Source organism: Leptodactylus fuscus, chromosome 7 (assembly GCF_031893055.1).
Source record: "Leptodactylus fuscus isolate aLepFus1 chromosome 7, aLepFus1.hap2, whole genome shotgun sequence".
In the NCBI taxonomy this organism is placed as follows: domain Eukaryota; kingdom Metazoa; phylum Chordata; class Amphibia; order Anura; family Leptodactylidae; genus Leptodactylus; species Leptodactylus fuscus.
In genome coordinates this window covers 78624952-78648143 of record NC_134271.1, presented here as the reverse complement: position 1 = coordinate 78648143, position 23192 = coordinate 78624952, and the positions used below count along the sequence as shown (strand labels likewise).

Genomic DNA, 23192 nt, shown 5'->3' with positions numbered 1-23192 from the left:
TTTATTTAGTAATCCAGCTGTACTGTGAAGTGTTGTCCTTTGAGATTTGCAGCAATTTGACCAAATCAGTGCAGAAAGTTGTGCTCCATACACTTCACAATTCATCCTGGTCCTTCTATCTGCAGTCACATCATCAGTAAACTGTTCTGTTGGCGGCCATAGCACTGCTTCACTAAGCATGACAGATATGTGTAAGGCTCACAGGACCCTGTGCAGACGTTCAGCTTGGACCTCCCTGTGCACCGTCTCCTCACAGTAGTCAGTCTTGCACTATCTGACCAGCCACCCCAGTTCTCGAGATCGGTGGGAGTCTCAGCATTGGGATAACCACTTATCCACAAGTTACCCCCTATCCTGTGAATAGGGGGTATCTTATGGTGTCTAGACAATCCCTTTTATTGTTGTGTTTACCTCTCAGGGTCCAGCCTCTTTTACTTGCATTAAGACATTTACAAACAAATTGACAGTTCCAACGAACAATTATCAAATGCCAATTCAACACTTGGATTCAACTAAAGACCTTTTATCTCCTTAGGTCCCGTTTAGAGAAATGTTGTTTACCATGGACAAATGAACATTACAAATGTGTGAATTGAGCCCAAACTTATAATAATAATAATAATAATAATAATATGAAGGGGAAGAAACCACAGCAGACTATGAAACTGATGATTAGTCAATTGCCTAAGTACTATTGAGCTTGTGTGACAATGGATGGACTATGTGAAAAATGGCGGTACTTCCTAAATAGTTAAAGGGGTTATCCAGGATAACTTGCTTTTTTAGGGAGCCTTCACATGGAGTTTACGCTCTGCTTATTCTGAACGTAAACTCGTTCAAAATGAGAGGTGTAAAAACAGATCCCATTGATTTATATGGGTGCCGACATACGCGCGCTTTTTTACCTATTGCTTTCAATGTAATTCACGCATATCACATTCAAAGCAAAAATTAAAAAAGCCTCCCATTGATTTCAATGGGGAGCGCACGTATGCCGGCAGCTGCTGCGGGTACACGGCGGCTGCACAGTGATTTGTGCACTTGAAAAAGGGTATTCTATAACCCGAAACACGTTGTGCTGTACTGTATTTTATCCCATTAAAGTTGTTCATACCAACATGATTGTTACCTATTTCCTGTACGACAATTGAGCGCGGATCCTTGCCTCCATTTCTCGTCCTCTTCTGCCGGGTTTCCCGTGTCGGCCTACGGAACCACTGCCACTCTCGCCTAAATTGCCTTTTTTGCAACTGCTTCTCAGGGTGTTGTGACATTATCACAACCCCTCCAGGTGAGAGACCAACTGGTCGTCTTTTATCTTTCTGAAATTTGTTATTCTATAACATTGCATACTACACTTAGTGCGCTCGGTGTCTTCTTTTCTTGCTTCTGTGGAGATGGGTAAGTTACAGTTAGGGCCAGAAATATTTGGACAGTGACACAAGTTTTGTTATTTTAGCTGTTTACTAAAACATGTTCAGAAATACAATTATATATATAATATGGGCTGAAAGTGCACACTCCCAGCTGCAATATGAGAGTTTCCACATCCAAATCGGAGAAAGGGTTTAGGAATCATAGCTCTGTAATGCATAGCGTCCTCTTTTTCAAGGGACCAAAAGTAATTGGACAATGGACTCTAAGGGCTGCAATTAACACTGAAGGCGTCTCCCTCGTAAACCTGTAATCAATGAAGTAGTTAAAAGGTCTGGGGTTGATTCCAGGTGTGTGGTTTTGCATTTGGAAGCTGTTGCTGTGACCAGACAACATGCGGTCAAAGGAACTCTCAATTGAGGTGAAGCAGAACGTCCTGAGGCTGAAAAGAAAGAAAAAATCCATCAGAGAGATAGCAGACATGCTTGGAGTAGCAAAATCAACAGTCGGGTACATTCTAAGAAAAAAGGAATTGACTGGTGAGCTTGGGAACTCAAAAAGGCCTGGGCGTCCACGGATGACAACAGTGGTGGATGATCGCCGCATACTTTCTTTGGTCAAGAAGAACCCGTTCACAACATCAACTGAAGTCCAGAACACTCTCAGTGAAGTAGGTGTATCTGTCTCTAAGTCAACAGTAAAGAGAAGACTCCATGAAAGTAAATACGAAGGGTTCACATCTAGATGCAAACCATTCATCAATTCCAAAAACAGACAGGCCAGAGTTAAATTTGCTGAAAAACACCTCAAGAAGCCAGCTCAGTTCTGGAAAAGTATTCTATGGACAGATGAGACAAAGATCAACCTGTACCAGAATGATGGGAAGAAAAAAGTTTGGAGAAGAAAGGGAACGGCACATGATCCAAGGCACACCACATCCTCTGTAAAACATGGTGGAGGCAACGTGATGGCATGGGCATGAATGGCTTTCAATGGCACTGGGTCACTTGTGTTTATTGATGACATAACAGCAGACAAGAGTAGCCGGATGAATTCTGAAGTGTACCGGGATATACTTTCAGCCCAGATTCAGCCAAATGCTGCCAAGTTGATCGGACGGCGCTTCATAGTACAGATGGACAATGACCCCAAGCATACAGCCAAAGCTATCCAGGAGTTCATGAGTGCAAAAAAGTGGAACATTCTGCAATGGCCAAGTCAATCACCAGATCTTAACCCAATTGAGCATGCATTTCACTTGCTCAAATCCAAACTTAAGGCGGAAAGACCCACAAACAAGCAAGACCTGAAGGCTGCGGCTGTAAAGGCCTGGCAAAGCATTAAGAAGGAGGAAACCCAGCGTTTGGTGATGTCCATGGGTTCCAGACTTAAGGCAGTGATTGCCTCCAAAGGATTCGCAACAAAATATTGAAAATAAAAATATTTTGTTTTGGTTATGTTTATTTGTCCAATTACTTTTGAGCTCCTAAAATGTGGAGTGTTTGTAAAGAAATGTGTACAATTCCTACATTTTCTATCAGATATTTTTGTTCAACCCTTCAAATTAAACGTTACAATCTGCACTTGAATTCTGTTGTAGAGGTTTCATTTCAAAACCAATGTGGTGGCATGCAGAGCCCAACTCTCGAAAATTGTGTCACTGTCCAAATATTTCTGGCCCTAACTGTAGCTCCTGGTAGTACACTCGGGTGAGAGCTCATGTAGAGGCCAGGAGCAAGAGGTCCTTGCTTCACCAGGGAGACCATTGGTGCCCTGACCCTTTTGGCTTGGAGGGTTGGGGTTTGTTCAGGGGTTCTTCTCTTTTCAGAGGGGACTTTCCATATGCATCCTTGTGCACTTTTTTAGTGTGGCACGTTCCCCACTTTTTTAGCACACTAGCATCTGCCCGCGAATTCGTCTGTGGGTTGTAGGTGGCGTTGAACGCGTACAGTTGCAGTATTGGTGGCGGAGAAGATCCGCCGTGCGCCATGGCGGACCCCCTTTGCCCCTGGGTTGCTGTCCCCCGCCTCTTCATTTACCGTGGCCCCTGGACCACCCTCCCTGCCCCGCGGGACCGGGCACCCTCCTCGTACCCCCCATCTCTGTCCTGTGTACCAATCTCCTGCGTGCCCCCCAGGCCCCCAAATTGCTCGCCCGTTGGCCCACCGCCCCAAAATTCTAAGGTCCTTTTGCGCTGTCCAGGCCCCCTGCACCGCTTGACCGTGGCTGGACGGTTGGCTTACTTTAGCTGCACCCTACAGTCTGGCGGGGTACCTACCCAGCCGACACAGCCAACTGATGTGGCGCTGCCCAGGCCACGTTTTGGACGCCGTATCTACACTGTAGAGTCTGCCAGGGTACTTACCCATCCAGAACAGCCAGGTGCTGTGTTCTCCCCTGGAGAGTTTAGCTGTGTGTCTTCGTCGCTGCATGAGCTGTGTTGCTCCCTTGCTGCCGCCGATGAAGTCGTTGGGACCCGCAGAGCCAGGCAGCCTGGCTGCGGCACGCTGGGGATGCGAGCAGCCACCATGTTGGCCAGCTCGGACATCGAACCGCACAGAGCCTGCCACGGACGTATCAGGCTGCGCTGCTTCTCCACCGGCCCACCCATAGCCTGCCGTGCACTAATCGGAGCCCCGCTGACAGACCTGCGATGACATCATCTCAGGTCCTGCAGTGGAGCAAGGGCTCTGTTTCGCCTGTAGCGGTGGGCCTGTCGGTGGAGTGCATGGCTTGCCAAGTAGCCTATGTTTCCTTCCTGTTAAATATTTGTGTAAAATTTCAGCCCAATCCGTTCAGCCGTTTGGCTGTGATTGAGGAACAAACATCCATATCCACAAACTTTCACATTTATAATATTAGTTGGATTATAATATTAGTAGGATAGGATTAGTAGGATAGGATGGGTGAAAGACAGCACAATGTTGAGAATGGGAGCTTGCTAGAAGTATTGCCTGATGCAACCACAACCCCTCATAAGAATACATACACAGAACTGTGTGCCCTTAATGGGTCCATGATAAAAACAGATCCTTGTGTCCTTCATATACTCCACAAGCCCATACAACTTCAATGCATAATCCCAGGCAGCAGAATAGAAAGTAATAGGACCTGCCCTGGGTTTGTTTCCAGGTTCATGGCCCCACGTGGAGACTTTAAAAACACAGTTGTGTATAAGGGGCCATAGAAGAGAATGGGTCAGTGTGTTGGCCATTATAAAATCGGATAACACGCTGACGCTGGATTCACATTTGCATCACGAGTTCTTCAATCAAATATCTATCACAAAATATTCCTGCAAACCCAAGTTTTTCATCCAGCAATTTTCCATTTTTCTGGCCGTTTTACCTGGCGCAGTTGTGAAGTTAGTCATATCTGAAATCTGTGGGTGGGCGAGAGGCCATAGAAGAGAATGGGCCAGTGTGCCAGCCATTATAAAAGCAGAAAGCTGGCAGTGTGAATAGGGCCCTCCACTTCTTAGAGGCAGGATATGAAACTAGCAGCAGTAGCCATCTGCCACATGACGGAGCCACGGCCTAACATGGGGTCAGCAGGCCACAACATTTCTCAAGGCCTTTATTACACGACCAACAAGCCCCAATGGATATCATTGGGAAGTTCATGGCGCAGCGCAAGAGAAGCTGAAGCCTACACCGGCCGTTAGCCAGATACCCGTCCCAGCACTTAGGTCAAATACGGCATGTCACATGACTCCTACGTGACGTCAGAAGTAACTGCTGTATCGCGTGATCTTGGGTGGTGGTGCTACTAGTGTGCGCTGTAAGCGGAAGCGTCTGTAGTCTGCACTTCTCAGCGGGCAATATGACAGCGGTTGTGGGATCTCACGAGGTATGCGGGGAAAGAGGCAGAACTGTACGAAGCATGGCACGAGGGGCGCTGCTGATAGGTGACAGGAGTGTGATACATGACATGGAGGGACACTGATAGGTGACAGGAGTGTGATGCATGACATGGAGGGACACTGATAGGTGACAGGAGTGTGATACATGACATGGAGGGACACTGATAGGTGACAGGAGTGTGATACATGTCATGGAGGGACACTGATAGGTGACAGGAGTGTGATACATGACATGGAGGGACACTGATGATGGGTGACAGGAGTGTGATACATGTCATGGAGAGACACTGATGATGGGTGACAGGTGTGTGATACATGACATGGAGGGACACTGATGATGGGTGACAGGTGTGTGATACATGACATGGAGGGACACTGATGATGGGTGACAGGAGTGTGATACATGACATGGAGGGACACTGATAGGTGACAGGAGTGTGATACATGTCATGGAGGGACACTGATGGGTGACAGGAGTGTGATACATGTCATGGAGGGACACTGATGGGTGACAGAGGAGTGTGATACATGACATGGAGGGACACTGATGATGGGTGACAGGAGTGTGATACATGACATGGAGGGACACTGATGATGGGTGACAGGAGTGTGATACATGACATTGAGGGACACTGATGATGGGTGACAGGTGTGTGATACATGACATGGAGGGACACTGATGATGGGTGACAGGTGTGTGATACATGACATGGAGGGACACTGATAGGTGACAGGAGTGTGATACATGACATGGAGGGACACTGATGATGGGTGACAGGAGTGTGATACATGACATGGAGGGACACTGATCGGTGACAGGAGTGTGATACATGACATGGAGGGACACTGATGACGGGTGACAGGAGTGTGATATATGACATGGAGGGACACTGATGACGGGTGACAGGAGTGTGATATATGACATGGAGGGACACTGATAGGTGACAGGAGTGTGATACATGTCATGGAGGGACAATGATGATGGGTGACAGGAGTGTGATACATGACATGGAGGGACACTGATAGATGACAGGAGTGTGATACATGACATGGAGGGACACTGATGATGGGTGACAGGAGTGTGATATATGACATGGAGGGACACTGCTGGTACTATGAGATATGTGGCAAAACTGTGTTACATGGCGAGGGCACTTGTACTGAGAGATGTGGCAGAACCACATGATACATAACATTGAGATGTGGCAGACACAGGAATATACTGAAAGATGTGGCAGAGCAGTGTGATACATGACAGGGAGAGGGCACTGCTGGTACTGAGAGATGTGGCAGAGCAGTGTGATATACTACATGGGGACGGTACTGGTGGTACTTTAAGAAGCATAATCAGGTCATATTCTACATATAGAACGGATTTGTGGTGCTCAGGAATCAATCTGATACAACTAATATGCCTTATTCTATAACTATTCTCATCATATAGTGTATAATGTGATACAAGGTCACAGGGAGCTTTCCATCCTCCTGCACCTTGTTCACTGCAGTTATGAAAGAGATGTAGAAGAATTCCTCAATGATATCAGCCTTAGTAAAATAATCACTAGTCTTAGACATGTCACGCTCTTTGGGAAAGGCTGGTATCGACACATACACAGTACACGGCAGAGGCATATGGAGTAATTGATAAATTACAGGAGATAAATGATATGTAGTAAGCCGATGGCACCATAAGGGGGCACTGTAGGACTTGTGTCCTAGACCATATGTCAGTATCTGGGCTATGGAGTCATTATGTGAAACTCTGACTCCTCCATAAATGGCTGAATGTTTTTGGATAAATTCTTATCTACAGCATGGAAAACTGACTCGTTCAGAACAAAGCAAGAAATCTCAGACACAGAGGTACTTTCCACAAATCTGGCCAATGTGGTGGAAATGGGGGATTATTATTCTAGTTGCCGCACCAGGCAACTCTTCAGGAAATGAGTGAGTCAGTATGCTTTAAAAAGAGGTCAAAATAAGTGAACCAGGAATTGGAATTTAACTTTTTTTTTTTTTTTTCCCTCTAAAACTTGTCCTGGTCAATATCAGCTGCTCCAATGAGCTGGGCTAAACCCCCAGGGAATATTTGTAGTGAACCCTACAAATATTCTCTGGGTGGTCGGATCCCCACCACTCTGCAAGGTATCGCCCGCCCGATGGATAGGGAGTAAATTGCTTTCAAAGGATCAACCCTTTTAACTTGAGTCCAGGGTTATCGAGTCGGATTCAGGCCCAGTATTCAGACAATACTGACTCCGACTTAACATATTTGTTTATTTAGAATTCTATGATATAAATATTAGTATGATACAATGAATTAGATGCGCTGCTTGTTCCATATTTATTACTGGCTTTTCTGTGAGTTAGAGGTGCTGTACTCTCTGTATGATCGGGTCTGTCAGCCAGAAGTCAAATGTCGAGCGTTGGGAAAAATCAAGGAGTTGGAATTGGTGGCCTGGTTGCCTACTCTGCAGCCCTGTTTCCTTGTGTTCACTCCTTGAGTGCCATCAGTCTGTTCTATATGTTTGTTATGGTAGATCTGAATATGTTCTTATACAGTGGTACTGAATATACTGCGCCTACTGACTTTGTTGTAGGTACATAGTCCCCGATGTCCAATAACACATTCTCTCTCTGTGCTGTACAGGATAGATCTCCAGTAACTTCTAGGGACTTTCTTCATATTCCAGCAGTGGAACTGCGCATACGCGACTATGAACAGCAATCCAGAAAATTGGCTTCCCAAGAGCTTCATTGTACAACATTAGCCGATTACTATCGTACGAATCGGATTCCGCGTAAACTGCGTTCTCATTTACACCCCACATTATTTAAGGAGGATGAGCTTTACTGCAAGGAATTTGAGAATATTCTAAACAGATGTTCGTTGGACTTAATGGTATTGACTATCAATTACCTACAGAAATCTATTAAGAAGACAAGGGAACAGATTTCTACCATTGAGCTACAATTGACTTCCTGCCTACCTGAAGAGAAATGGAAAGCTTTGAAAGCAAAAGTGGAAAAATCCTTGACAGAATTCCGTAAGGAAACAGAGCTAAAGAAAAGGGAGAAATTCCTCAGGGATATGGAAGACTACCGGCTCAAGCGAGTATACAGGTGGCAAGAACCTCGGTCAGATAAGTGTGGGAGATCAGCATGCACGAGACCTTATTCACAAGATAAAACCAGCAGCTCTGGGACTGAGTGCGACCCCCATAGAAGTATTCAGTGTCTTTTAAAGCAACAGGAAACTTCACAGCAATCCACATCACCAGCTCCAGTGAGGGCAGGCATACGTCGCAGCACAAGATTCAACCCAGCAACAAAGTTACTGTCCGGTAAGGAAAATGAACTAGTTATTAATAAATAATTTACTTACGTATTTACAACTCAGATCTTGTTACTGCAAGAGTCTTTCTGTTCTGATCCTCCTGTAGACATGCTGAAAGAAGTTGTCTAGGTATTTCTTTTTATGAACTATCCTTAGGTTAGGCCATACATATGTAATAAGTAGGACAATACAGACAGCCCCCACATGGATGAGATGTTTGGGGGCTGGCTGGTCCTTGTTATATACAAAACAGGAAATAAATAGCAGTGTACACTATATACTTACTAGGTACTATTACTGCTGCTCAACTTAAAAGCAATTGGAGCAAATCTGTAGGAATGGTACTTGGCCACTATACAGCAGTGCTTCTCAACCTGTGATATGTGTACCCCAGTTTGATAGGATTTTGAAGCGGAATCCGCATCAAAATCATGCTCAAAAAACCGCCTCTTATTCACTTTAATGGGAGCCGGTCATTTCCTTTTTCCGTGAGTGTTTTCTTCCTGCTCGCGGAAAAAAGCGACATGCCCTTTCTTCAGGCGGATTCCGTGGCTGATTCAGCCACCGACATCCGCCTAAAGACACTCCCTCCCGACTAGGCCCATTCATTTGGGCCTAATCCGGAGTGCAATGCCACCACTGGATGCCGGTGCACTGTATGCACACTCCCGTGTGAACCCGGCCTATCATTGGAAAAAGTGCTTTTGCGCTAAACACGTCTGAATAGCCTTTAAAAAGGCTATTGTACTACTACCTTTACTTTTTCTGTTGTCCCCAACATTTCTTTTTAAACCGCTTTCTTTCTTTATGCAAATTAACCCCATGGAGCACCCTGGGCGGTCCAAAAGGCCTCTGAGCACCCCCCTTGTTATACCTTTAATACCACCCTTCCACTGCTTGTGCTCCGTCTGCCCATCTCCTCCCCGGATATTGTGCCGCGTTGTTAGAGTTCAAATCTCAGTTCAAAACTCAGTTTTCCAGAGAACTACACCAAAATGGCAGCTCGGGCATTCGCAGTACCGAGCGGCCATTTTGGTGTAGTTCTCTGGAGAACTGAGATTTGAACTTGAACAGCGCAGCACAATATCTGGCACGATATTCCAATAGCACACACCCATAGGAATGAATGGAAGCGGCCGGCACACAGACTTTGCTGGCAGCCGGCCGCTTAACCCCCTGCTGCGTCCATTCATTCCTATGGGTGCGTGCTATTGGAAATGGGAGTTTCGAATAGTACTCGCTCATCTCTACTGTCTACCTCTACCAGTTCTTATAGATACAGTAGATAATATATTATGCACTATCTATTACAAGAATTACAACCATTTCTTTTTACAGATTTGAGTAGCATGAAGCAAAACTCAGGAAGCTGCACTTCACAGTCCTTTAAGAAGAAGAGCGTTACTGGAAGAGCAGAAGGGGGTGTATTGGAGAAATCAGAAAGCTGTCACAAAGTCATTGAGAAGAAAGCTTCCGAAAGCAGCAAAGCTGTGGATACCTCACTGCCTGTTTCAATTCCAGAGTCACCTGTACGTGAGAAAAAAGTTCTCTTATTAGACACAGAAAGCCATACATGTAATGCTAACACAAGCAAAGATCTCCCACATCTCCAAACTGGGCCTGATAAAGGAGTCAAGCAACACCATAGTGATCCCAAAATAGCTGCTGAAGGCATAGAGAAATTGGAGCAAGATGGTCATAGTAAAACAAATCCCAAATACATTTGTAGACAGAAAAGCACAGAACCTAGAGACAGAAGTAATTGTGGGGAAAGACTGTATTCTGCCAGGGACCAAATGAAACCAATTGTCACTTACCCTGGAAAAAGACCTTGCACCTGCGTTTCAGGGAATGATAAGGCGGTGAATCAGTGCCCAGATGTCAACACTTTAGTTGGGATTAATAAAATCACAAACCCTTCTAAGAAGATGTGTAGAAGTCATTCTTCTAGTGTAGACAAGGGATCTGGAATCCTTACTGTGCACAGCATCGATAGAGGGAAGTCTGGCAGAATCCAGCGTTGTACTAGTAGAAGAAAATGCAAAAAGTCACGTATATTAGGAAGTAAGTTAGCAAATAGCTGCAAATTTCGAGATAAATATTTAAGAAGCAAAAGTGAAGTTTTCCAAAAAATTTCACGGAAGCTACAAGATTGCAATAAATGTGGAAAAAAATTCTCTATTGTAGTGATCAAAACCAGATTTCAACAAAAAGCAGACATGTTAAGGTGGCATGTACGTTCATGCGTCACCGGACAGAGTAAGACATGTAGTAAATGTAAGAAGATGATCCAAGACAGAAAGCGGTCATCTGTAAAAGCAGTCTATTCATGCACGAAGTGTGGGAAGCGCTTTCTGCAACAGGCACTGCTCGATCTTCATCAGAAGAGCCACATAGAAGAAAAACTTTATGTCTGTCCAGTCTGTGGGAAGCGCTTTGTCCAGCATTCGATGCTGCTCTTACATCAGAAAGCACATGCAGTCAATAAACCATTCCAGTGCATGGAGTGTGGGAACCTGTTCTTTGCTAAATCATTATTTGCTGAGCACCTTAGGACTCATAAAGAAGCAAAGCCATTTCCTTGCTCTGATTGTGGGAAATGCTTTGCAGACAACACTACGCTTGTTATACACCAGAGAATCCACACAGGAGAGAAACCGTTCAGCTGCAAAGAATGTGGCAAAAGCTTTAGTCAGCAGTCAACCCTTGTGTCCCACCAGAGAATCCACAGTGGCGAGAAGCCGTACGAGTGTCTTGTGTGCGGGAAGCGATTTAGCGATCGTTCATCCTTAGCCAGTCATCACAGAATCCACAATGGCGAGAAACCCTTCAAGTGTCAGGAGTGCGGCAAGAGGTTTACACAAAGCTCCAACCTGCGAAGACATGAACGTCTTCATATGGGACAGAAACCACATGTCTGTACTAAGTGTGGAAAAGCTTTTAATGAATCCACACAGCTAAAGTCCCATGAAAATGTTCATTTGAAAAAAGAGCGGAGAGAGGTCCAGAGGAGAAAATGAAGCCCACGTTAAGGGGGCTAGACAGGTTTTCGAATATAAATTTTTGTTATGAATTTAATATAAAATGCAATGTTTTTAATTCTCCTGTTTGCGACATAGTTGTACTCTCATTTATTTTGCCTTATGTTTCAGGTGCTTTCACTATTTGCGTTTCTTAGAGTGGCAGTTCCAGAATTAGACATATACACACACATACACACTTATAAATAAAGAAAAAAGACTCACTCTCCCTCATATAGTAATAGTTACCGTATTTTTCGGACTATAAGACGCACTGGACTATATATAGGTTTTAGAGGAGGAAAATGGGGAAAAAAAATTTTTGAAGCAAAAAATGGTAAAATATTTAATATATGGGAGTTGTAGTTTTGCAACAGCTGCAAGGCCACATTGACAGGTGACCCTGCAGCTGTACGGGGATGCATAGAGTGTTTTTTTTTGTGGGGCCAGCTGTACTTTTTAGTTATACCATTTTGGGGAATATCTATTGCTTAGATCACCTTGTATTGAAAAAAAACCCGGTGGTTTATGATAGATAGAGATATATATATATATATATATATAATTATTTTTTTTTTTTCTAGGGACAGGAGGTGATTTAGAACTTTTATTTATATTTTTAAAGCTTTTTTTTTTTTTTTTTACTATTTTATTCCCCCCCCGGGGGCTTGAACCTGCGGTCACTTGATTGCAAGTCCCATAGACGGCAATACAACTGTATTGCCGTCTATGGGACATTCTGTCTATTAGTATTACGGCTGGTCATAGACCCAGCCGTAATACTAATATAGCAGTGACAGGCCCGGGAGCCTCATTAGGCTCCCGGCTGTCACCCGAACAGGTCGGCTCCTGCGATATCGCCGCGCAGGAGCCGGCCTGCAACTCTACAGGTACGGGGCCGGTGGGGACCGGCCCCGGGAGAGAAGGGGCCACCGATACTGACCCGGCATCCGCTGTACTAGAGAGGCGGGTGCCGGCGAGGGATAGACGCTGGCACAGGTGCCGGGCCTGAGACATCGCTGCGCTCCTCTGCCCTGCATGAAGCCAGCGGCGGGGGGACGGAGAAGCGGAATAGCATCACTTCTCCCGCTGCTGGCTTCATGCAGGGCAGAGGAGCGCAGCGATGTCTCAGGCCCCGGCGTCTATCCCTTTCCGGCTTCTGCCTCTCTAGTACAGCGAGTGCCAGGCGCCACATTCGGACTATAAGACGCACCCTTCTTTTCCCCCCAAATTTTGGGGAAAAAAAGTGCGTCTTATAGTACGAAAAATACGGTATATGAAAACCAGGTGCAGGGATAGTAAAAATACTCCCAAATACAGTACGTGCCATATGTTTCTAGTGCAGCATTATGTCCCCTTATAACTTTCATGCACAGTACGGTCATATATTTTTGGTACATAAGTATAATGTGGAATGCATACAGTCAGTCATCCTCTGGTTTCTTTTAGGAACTTTCCAGGTATTAACATACCATTTATAAGTTGCAGATCAGGAAATGTTCTTTAGAAAAATGTTCAAATTGGCATTTAGTCAGTAGTGACATACTTACATTGTGATGTGAATGATAAACTGTCCTGCTATCCTGACTCTGCCGTATGACACTTGAACATTATCCCCTTGATCTAGGATCCTTGATCTCAGTATAAGGCGTTGACACTATTTGATAACTATGGAAGTGGTTTAGCTTTGCAGATACCTCATCTATTATGATTTAATAGGTTTCCCCATTTATCACATGTCCCCTATCCGGGAGAGAGGGAGCCAGGTCAAAGGGGCCCAAGATATCTGATCCGCAGCAACAGACCTTTGGTCTGGTGCTCCAGATTAGGGGAGCCCTAATTACAAGTGTATTGGTGTGCTGTGCAGAAAGATCTATGATAGAAAGAGGGCGCTGTAGTCCCTGCTCTACATAGATCACTACATAGAAGACGAAGGACTCCTGTGATGTCCTGCTGCGGAGGACACAAGTAGGGAGAGAGACTTCAGCATCAAGGGGAAAGTAAGTAAAAGTTTTATTATTTTGGAAGCAAAATAGAAAAAGAACGATCCAGCACCAAAGATGATTTCAATGTATTAAAACTTAGCTTTTAATGAAGCTAATGTAAAAACATAGCACATTCACCAGTATGCAATTACCAAAATTTGAAAAAATAAATCAGACACATTGAGTGACAAAAAGCATGAAAAAACAAAACGAGACCTACATTACGGATGAATACCGCTGACGCGTTTCGAGGTGTTTATACCTCTTAGTCATAGCTATGACTAAGAGGTATAAACAGTAGTGGGGTCATTATCTTGTATGGGTGCTAACATCATGTGCGGGAGGACACGTGTGGGGCATATTAAAGGGGTTGTTCAGGCTTAATTATTTTTATGGCGTATCCTCAGGATAGGCCATAAATTCCTGATCGCTAGGGGACTAACACACGGTCCCATTAGCTATACGCAACCACTTCTGGCACCCGTTTGGTACCCAATATAGGGGCTGGAAGCAGAAAGCTTCATCTACTGTTTAGTCACCCAGTGCTTTCACTGCAGCTCAGCTCCCACTGACTTCAATATGTGCTGAGATGCAGTGATGATGCCGGCTATTATACAGTGGACAGAGCTTTCTGCTTCTGGCCCCATATTGTATTCAGGACTGGCACCGGAAGTGGCTCTGTACAGCTGATTGGTCCAAGGGCTGGGTGTTGGCCACCTACAGATCAGGTATTTATGGCCTATCCTGCTGATAAACCATAAAAAACTATACCTGGACAACCCCTTTAATATATATGACAGAAGTTATAGTGTAGCCATAGCATTATATTAGGCTCACATCTGTGGCAAGCTCTCCGTCATACTGGTCCACTGCAGGAACCGAATTAAGAAGAGGCAGACTATTAAAACGGCGGTTACACATGGATACTGACAGACCCCATTGACTATAATGAGGTCTATTGGGTGTCCGCCATTTTCAAACTGAAAGTGGCGGGACAGAAAAGTACTCGGCGGTTTCTATGATTTAGGTATTGTTATGCTGGAGCCCTAGAGCAGGCAACGGCATAAGAATACAATGGGAAAATAGCTGGGGTGGGGACTACAACTCTCAATAGCTCCAGAACATCTGGAGCTGCTGGGGTTTGTAGTTCTCAGAGAGGATCAGTGCAGTGAAAGATTTTGGGGGAAAATAGGGGAAAAAGTTGTTTTGTGTGTGTGTAAGTTGTACTTACCTTCCACACTGCTGGTCTGAGCTTCTCTGCTGAATCCCACTGCCGCGCACAGAGACGCTAGCAGCAGCAAGCTGCAATTGGATTGGTTCCAACGGCTGCCCATCAGAAGCCAGGTTACTGGGGGAGGGCCTACAAGCAGGGCCGGTTTTAGATAAAGTGGGGCCCGTGCTTTTTTGCTGCAGGACACCATGTGCCACATTGCGGAAAAGCAACTTTTTTGTTGCAGATTTTGCTGCAGTTTTTTTGTGCCAAAGCCAAGAATAGCTACAAAAGAAATGGGAAATATATAGGAAGTTCTTATATGTCTCCATACTGCTCAATCCACCCCTGACATTAGATAAAAAAAAACTGCAGCAAAATCTGCTTTTCCATAACATGAGACACAGCAATTAGAGATGAGCGAGTAATATTCGATCAAATATCTCCCCGCCATAGGTATGCATGTAAGTGGCTGAACACTAAGGGGTTAAGCGCATTGAATTTTTTAGCTGTGTTAGGCCTAATCCTTAAACAGGTTGTCCAGAAATTACAGGATTTTTTATTTTTTTTTGAGCCCCACATAGAGCTCACAATGTACATTTTTCCCTACCAGTATGTCTTTTTTTGGAATATGGGATGGAAATCCATGCAAACACGGGGAGAACATACAAACTCCTTGCAGATGTTTTTTTGCCCATGGCAGGATTTGAACACCAGGACTCCAGCGCTGCAAGGCTGCAGTGCTAACCACTGAGCCACCATGTGGCCCCTGAAATTACAGGATTTTTTATGTAGATTGTGAGCCCCATACAGGGATCACAATGTACTTTTTTTTTCCGTATCAGTATGTCTTTGTAGAATGGGAGGAAATCCACACAAACACAGGGAGAACATAAAAACTCCTTGCAGCTGTTGTTCCTGGCAGGATTCAAACCCAGAACTCCAGCACTGCAAGGCTGTAGTGCTAACCACTGAGACACCAAGTTGCCCCAGGAATTACAGGTTTCTACAAGGAGACCAGTGAAGGAAAAAAATAAAACCCACATTCACTTGTCCCTGATCCTCCTACCTCTATCCAGCAGCATTCAGGGGTTTGTTCTAGTAACAGTCCTCGCCACACGTAATCAGGCCAATCATCTGTCTCAGCAACCTAAGGAAAGGAACTGCGATATCACTCACATACGTCACCTGTGATGTCACAAGTCCTTTCCATAGGCCGCTGATTGGCCTCAGTAGTCATGTGAGGTCATGATGACATCTGCCAGAACAAGGCCCCGGGAGCCACTGGACCAGACGGCTATGGGAGACATTGGGGACAGGTGAGTATGAGATTGTATTTCTTATTTTTCACCTTCTCCGACCTCTTTGCAGAAAACAGTAATTCCTGGACAAACGCTTTAACATCTCAATATACTGAGCGTCGCAATATATAATACAATTCCAGTATAATGGTACACATGTACAGAAAAAAATACAGAAAGACTCTCATATGCTGGATATACTTAGGATTGGTTCACATCTGCGTTCGGTATTCCATTCGGGGAGTCCGCTTGGGGACCCCCCCCCCCCCCCACACACACACACAGAATACCGAACACAGTAAAAGTGGTGAGCAATGAAATCACACGTCCCATAGACTATAATGGCGTCTGTGTGTTTTCTGTGCGGTGTCCGCACAAATCATGGCCTGTCCTCAGCCCAATACGACAACTATGGAGCTGAAAGTGTCGATTTCTCCAGTTCTCCCAGAGAAAAGAGAAAGGAAGCGAGAAGATGAGGAGCCAAGAAAGCGAAGAAGAGATAAAACATTAAAAAACGCAAAACTTCTCGCCAACAAAAAATGTATGTGGCTTCCAAAAGACCTGGAAGCCCTATATAGGAGAGTAGATCTAAAAAGAGGATGAGAGAAGAGATGGAGGGAAACGCTGAAGATGGATCCAGCAAGTCCACAAATACTAGCATGGAGCAACTGCCAGGTGAGTGGGCAGATCTAAGATACAGGAGCTACAGCCAGTGGGGAAGATCTATTAAAACTGTCTAAAAGCAAAACAGTCTGAGCTGTCCCTAGCAACCAATCACAGCGCAGCTTTCATTTTATGAAGCTGTGAGTTGGTTGGCTGTTATAGGCAACGATTAAAGTTTTTATTTTCAATATTCTGTATTAGTCATTAGTGTTCAGACAACTGAGAAAATGTATGACATAAAGTTGTTGCCCTCCATATTGAAATTACTTTTGGAGGTCAAATACAGGCAGTGTCGGACTGGGGTGTCTAGGGCCCACCAGTGGAATTATTTCTAGGGGCCCACCATCAGGATCCCTGCAAACCAGCAATACCAAGACAGGGCGGTTGAAGGTAATAACATATCAGGAGCCATGCTGCTCTCCCGCCATACGATGTGCAACACTGCACTACCTAAACTTATTGCCACATACTGTATGGAAAGTGAACAGCGTGGCTCCTAGAAATGTTAGCATTACCTATAGCTGCGCTGTCCTGGAACAGCTGATCTGCAGAGGTCCAGGCTGTTGTGTCATCACAGATGTAATATTGATGGTCTATCCCAAGGACAGACCATCAATATTACAAAGATGGATAAACCCTTTAAAGATTTGTCCAGGAATTGGAGCGACCCATGTGCTGGGAGGGAGGTGTAAAATAAAAAATAAAAAGCGCCTTCACCTGTTCCTGTTGCTCCGTTGTCCGCTGCCAGTGTCCATTCAGTCTCGCGCCGGTGCCTCCATGCTGGGAGTCCTGCACCTCATGGGACCACTGAAACCAATTAGGTCTCATTTCTGGAAATCCTGTATCTAACAGACACAGGCGGGGACAGCGGAGTGCTGGGGACAAAAGCTCAATGAAAAACACTGTGGAAAAAAATATATTGAGATTCACTGCAATTTTTTCCCACAATGTTTTTTCAGCTGCATCTCGCTGTTGTGCCTAATCCTTAAAGAAGACCTTTCACCATCTGGGGCACATGAGGTTTAATACACCGCTAGAAAGCCAAGAGTGCCCTGAATTCAACGCACTATTGGCTTTCACGTTCTGTGCCGGTACCGTAGATCTTCATCGTCAGAAGTGCGTTATGACAGTCAGTCAGGAACGCCCTTCCTTACGGTAGCGTCTATAGCGCTGTACTGTGAGAGGGGTCATTGCTTACCAGACAGTGATGACGCTGAGCGCCTATAGCGCTCTCACAGTACAGCACTATAGGCGCTGCTGTGTGGAAGGGCGTTCCAGACTGACTGTCAGAAACGCCTTTCTGACAGTGAAGAGCTACGGACTGATAGCTCCTCACCGGGGGCACAGAATGGGAAAGCTGAAAGTGCGCTGAAATCATCGCACTGTCAGCTCTCTAGCAGTGTATTAAACCGCATGTGACCCAGGAGGTGAGAGCGCCTCTTTACCATCTCAACATACTGCACACCACACTATAAGGACAAGGCCTAACACAACGTCCCACAGCAAAAAAATGCTGCGGGAAAACCCCCGGCACAGACACATCAGTTTTTCCTGCAGCGCTTTTTGCAGAAACTCCACAGAGGTTTCCGTTTCCGCCCTCGTTTTGTACACGACACAGGACTGGGAGCAGAAAGCTTCATCCACTGTATAGTTGTGTGGCAGATTCACTGCAGCTCAGCTCCCACTGACTTCAATAAGTGCCGAGATGCAGAGAAGGTGCCGGCTGATATACAGTGGACAGAGCTTTCTGCTTCAGGCCCCGTATTGTGTACAGGACTGGTACCAGAAGTGGCTCCATACAGCTGATCGGTCTGAGGGCTGGGTGTGGGCCCCCTACAGATCAGGCATTTATAGCCTATTCTGACGATAAACCATAGAAAATTATGCCTGGACAACCCCTTTAATTTTCCCCCAAAATGACCCACACTTTAAAGAGGTCGTCCAGCATAATTTATTTTTTTTTGTTTATAATTAGTCCTGGGAGGTGAAAAACAAAGTTCACATAAAAAAACCCCCCACACTCATCTGTTCCCAGTGCTCCGGTCCTGCAGTTCTGCTGGTAGTTACATGCCGGACTGGACCGCACTGGGAGACACTGAGACAGGCAGACTTCCCCCTGTACACTCCGATCGGCAGTGTGCTTAAAAAAATAGAAAGTGTTTTTAAGGGCTCGTTCACATCTGCGCCTGGGGTCTCTGCCCTGCAGGCATTTTTCAAACCCATTTAAATGAATGGGTTTGAAAAGTGTGCGTCCGTAAGCTCCTGTGAGCGTTTTGTGCTCACCGCGGCAAAACGTTTGTTTTTTTTTAACCAGACACAGAGTCGGACATGCAGGACTTTGTGTCTGGTTTAAAAAAAAAACGGTTTTGCCGCAGAGAACATAAAACACTCACCGGCGCTCACGGCCAGACTCGAACCGATAGGTTTCCGTCTTCCTCATGCAGAAGATGGAAACCTCAGAATGGAGACCAGACGCTGGTGTGAACCCAGCGTTAACTGTGTTTTGCTCAGTAGGGCCTAATCCTTAGTGGCCCCTGCACACAGTATTATGCCCCATAGTGGCCTCTGTACACAGTATTATGCCCCATAGTGGCCCCTGCACACAGTATTATGCCCCATAGTGGCCCCTGCACACAGTATTATGCCCCATAGTGGCCCCTGCACACAGTATTATGCCCCATAGTGGCCCCTGCACACAGTATTATGCCCCATAGTGGCCCCTGCACACAGTATTATGCCCCATAGTGGCCCCTGCACACAGTATTATACCCCATAGTGTCCCCTGCATACAGTATTATGTCCCATAGTGGCCCCTGCACACAGTATTATACCCCATAGTGTCCCCTGCACACAGTATTATGTCCCATAGTGTCCCCTGCACACAGTATTATACCCCACAGTGGCCCCTGCACACAGTATTATACCCCATAGTGGCCCCTGCACACAGTATTATGTCCCATAGTGGCCCCTGCACACAGTATTATGTCCCATAGTGGCCCCTGCACACAGTATTATGCCCCATAGTGACCCCAGCACACAGTATTATGTCCCATAGTGGCCCCAGTACACAGTATTATGTCCCATAGTGACCCCTGCACACAGTATTATACCCCATAGTGACCCCTGCACACAGTATTATACCCCATAGTGACCCCAGCACACAGTATTATGACCCATAGTGGCCCCTGCACACAGTATTATACCCCATAGTGGCCCCTGCACACAGTATTATGTCCCATAGTGGCCCCTGCACACAGTATTATGCCCCATAGTGACCCCTGCACACAGTATTATACCCCACAGTGGCCCCTGCACACAGTATTATGCCCCATAGTGACCCCTGCACACAGTATTATACCCCACAGTGGCCCCTGCACACAGTAGTATTCCCCATAGTGGCCCCTGCACACAGTAGTATTCCCCATAGTGGCCCCTGCACACAGTAGTATTCCCCATAGTGACCCCTGCACACAGTATTATACCCCACAGTGGCCCCTGCACACAGTAGTATTCCCCATAGTGGCCCCTGCACACAGTAGTATTCCCCATAGTGGCCCCTGCACACAGTAGTATTCCCCATAGTGGCCCCTGCACGCAGTATTATACCCCAGAGTGGCCCCTGCACACAATATTATGTGCCATAGTGACCCCTGTACACAGTATTATGCCCCATAGTGGCCCCTGCACACAGTATTATGCCCCATAGTGGCCCCTGCACACAGTATTATGCCCCATAGTGGCCCCTGCATACTGTATTATTCCCCACAGTGGACTTTCCGAAAAGGGAAGATGTGAACCAGGCCTAATACATATAACATACATTTACACACATACATTCATATACATACACACACACCTATCTACAAATATACAGGACTCACACAGTATATCAGACACTTTACACAAATATACACACATTAAATATACATATTTTACCCAAAAAATGTACTTACATTTGGCTGTGTCCTGTCTGTCCTGTCTGGATGTGGTGAAAGCTCTGTTTACAGCAGCCGGCAGACTTCCCCCTGCACACTCCGATCTGTGTGGGGGAGGGGCAGCACAGCTCCTGCTAGTGACGGCAGTGTGCAGTGCAGGGAGCAGAGACACACACTCCCAGCGATTGGTACAGGGGCCCATTTTGGCACGGTCAGGATCCCGATCGGGCCCCTGAAGATCCCGATCGGGCCCCTGACAAGTGCATTTAGATAAAATTAATAGTCAGGCTCGGGGGCCCACCGGGGAATCCCCCGGTGCTCCGGCGGGCCAGTCCGACCCTGAATACAGGAATATTGGGGGAAATATATCAAGCCCTGCACTTTAGGATTCTGGTATTAAAAAGGTGCAAAACAGAGATTTTCAACTTCTTGAGCTTATTGTCACAATATGACTCCAGTGGGTGATACTGATAGTTGGAGAAACGCTCACTTTAGGACAGAAGTCTTCGGCTGGGTTCACACTGCCGCCACTGTCCGCTCTGGTGTTTCCATGGTAAACCCTGTGGAAACTGGACAGGGGACGGTTTGCCGCCGGTCAACCTTAAAATCAATTCATTTTATTAATATCCATTCTATGCTGGTATATCATCTAAAAAGATCGAGAAGTCACTGATCCAGGATGATCCCACCTACCCTAAGGAAATTGAACTGCGAGCCAAACACATGATAGACTGGGTGAGTATATATGCATTTATATTTCATGCTCCATTACTGGTATGTTATTGCAGAATACCACAGCCCAGATATTGATTTAGACCATGGTAAACTTCATCATATTGTACAGTAGAGCTTGACTTAACATTTGGCATCTTCATTGTATTTTTTCAGCTGTTAAGCAAGTCTCCGTTAAGGAGGCAGATAGCTGCAAATAAAATCAAGGATCATCCATTTTTCAAGGACATTAATTGGACAGATATAGAGGGAGCCAGAGCTTGTCTACCATTATGACTACAAATTGTAAGTATATGATGCGGAGATGATGGTAGTAGTAGTACAGCTCACTGTGTTCCTCCTTTTTGAACCCTGGTTCTTGTATCTTCTCTCCACAGCCCCCGGTGATGATGTCTGAAAAAAATAGACGATCTCCTGTCCTCCACTGAAGCCAATAATGCACCAATGGTCAAAAGAGATCAAAACCCCTTCTGTGGATTCACATTTGCCAATGACAGATGGCAGATCATAAAACCAATACAAGAACCTGTAAGACGACATCGCAGGTAAGTCAGTGTAACTGAGGGGGGTGGGGTTTTTTTTAATGTTCTCTCCTTTGTTCTGTGAAGCTGTCAGCAAAGTGTAGTGTGGAGTCTATTCAGTGGCTGCCATCATAGTTTGCTGATGGGTCTACAGGCCAAATCTAAAGCTGTTATTTTCATCAAGACAATCCCACTGCATGTGCTCCATTTACATATAAGAATTATATCTAATATACTGTATAATTTATCCTGGCAGAACATTTGGCAGAATTGTGAGGAAGACCTTCCACAGTATCTGGAGGAGGATTCAACACTGGTAGTGAACAGCTCTATTCTATAGTCACATGTCCCCAGTAGGTCAGTGGATGAAAACCCATCAAGATCCAGAAGAGCCTTTTGATGATATTATAAGCACCAGACCAAGATTTCCTGCCCTTGTATGAACCTCTGATTCCTCTACATCTACTCTCCAGACTTTAAAAAGAGGCAGACTCCAGGCCTGCAAGCCGGCTGGCTGGATAAGCCAGCCCGGATATTGAGCGGCCGTTGGTGACCTATGCCCTTCCCCTCAAGGGGGTTCTTTCCCATTCATTGGTGGCCCGGGGAGGGGGGCGGGGCCTCCCACAGGATTATCCAGGGCAGCTCTGGGCGGGGATTTCCTTTTGGATTCCGGCCAGAGCTGACAAAGCAACCCAAATTACAAAAAGCCCAGGGTGGCAAAGACTTTTAACAATTGGATCCAGGCCTTTAGCACAATGTCATGTATACTATGCCAGGCTAAGCCAGAGAAATCACCTGAGCTGTTTGTGTATCAGAATATCATTCTCTCAGCATATAATGTGTATGGTGGTTCAACAAGGTGGAGGTATGATGAGGAATTTCGGCGGCGTTTGGCTCTGCGCCAAGAGGTAGGATGAGCCTCAAAAGCCACTGATGTATGGTTTCAAATAATGATGAACCCCAAGCTGGCAAGAAATCCCTTTCGGCCCGCAGCCGCTGCAGGAGCATGGGTGCCCGCAGCGGCAACACACAAGACAGGTACATGTTGGATGTATAATGAAGGGTACTGTAGATTCCATGCCTCCTGTCGTTTTAAACATGAATGCACCACCTGTGGGGGGGCCCATGCAGCCTTGCGATGCGCAAGAAGGTTTAAGTCCCCCAAAAGGGTGCAGTGTCAGCCGGAGGACACTGGTGATCGTAGAAAGGATGCGCCCCTGGCTCGACAGATACCCAAGGAGGCGAGAGGCAG

General features: G+C 45.8%; 1 protein-coding gene across 1 annotated transcript; it reads left to right on the top strand.

Annotated features, from left to right (window-relative positions):
- Nucleotides 1-5133: 5133 nt before the first annotated feature.
- Nucleotides 5134-11615, top strand: LOC142213774 (uncharacterized). Its single transcript, XM_075282257.1, has 3 exons — nucleotides 5134-5223; nucleotides 7887-8580; nucleotides 9912-11615. The coding sequence occupies exons 1-3, from the start codon at nucleotides 5197-5199 to the stop codon at nucleotides 11591-11593; spliced, it is 2403 nt and encodes an 800-aa protein (XP_075138358.1). The 5' UTR covers nucleotides 5134-5196; the 3' UTR covers nucleotides 11594-11615.
- Nucleotides 11616-23192: the final 11577 nt, after the last annotated feature.

What these genes read in the sequence shown, in the direction of transcription:
- LOC142213774 (XM_075282257.1), top strand. Translation starts at nt 5,197, where the DNA reads ATGACAGCGGTTGTGGGATCTCACGAG. An exon ending in CGGTTGTGGGATCTCACGAG is followed by an intron (nt 5,224 to 7,886) that starts GTATGCGGGGAA and finishes TGTGCTGTACAG; the next exon opens with GATAGATCTCCAGTAACTTC. An exon ending in AGCAACAAAGTTACTGTCCG is followed by an intron (nt 8,581 to 9,911) that starts GTAAGGAAAATG and finishes TTCTTTTTACAG; the next exon opens with ATTTGAGTAGCATGAAGCAA.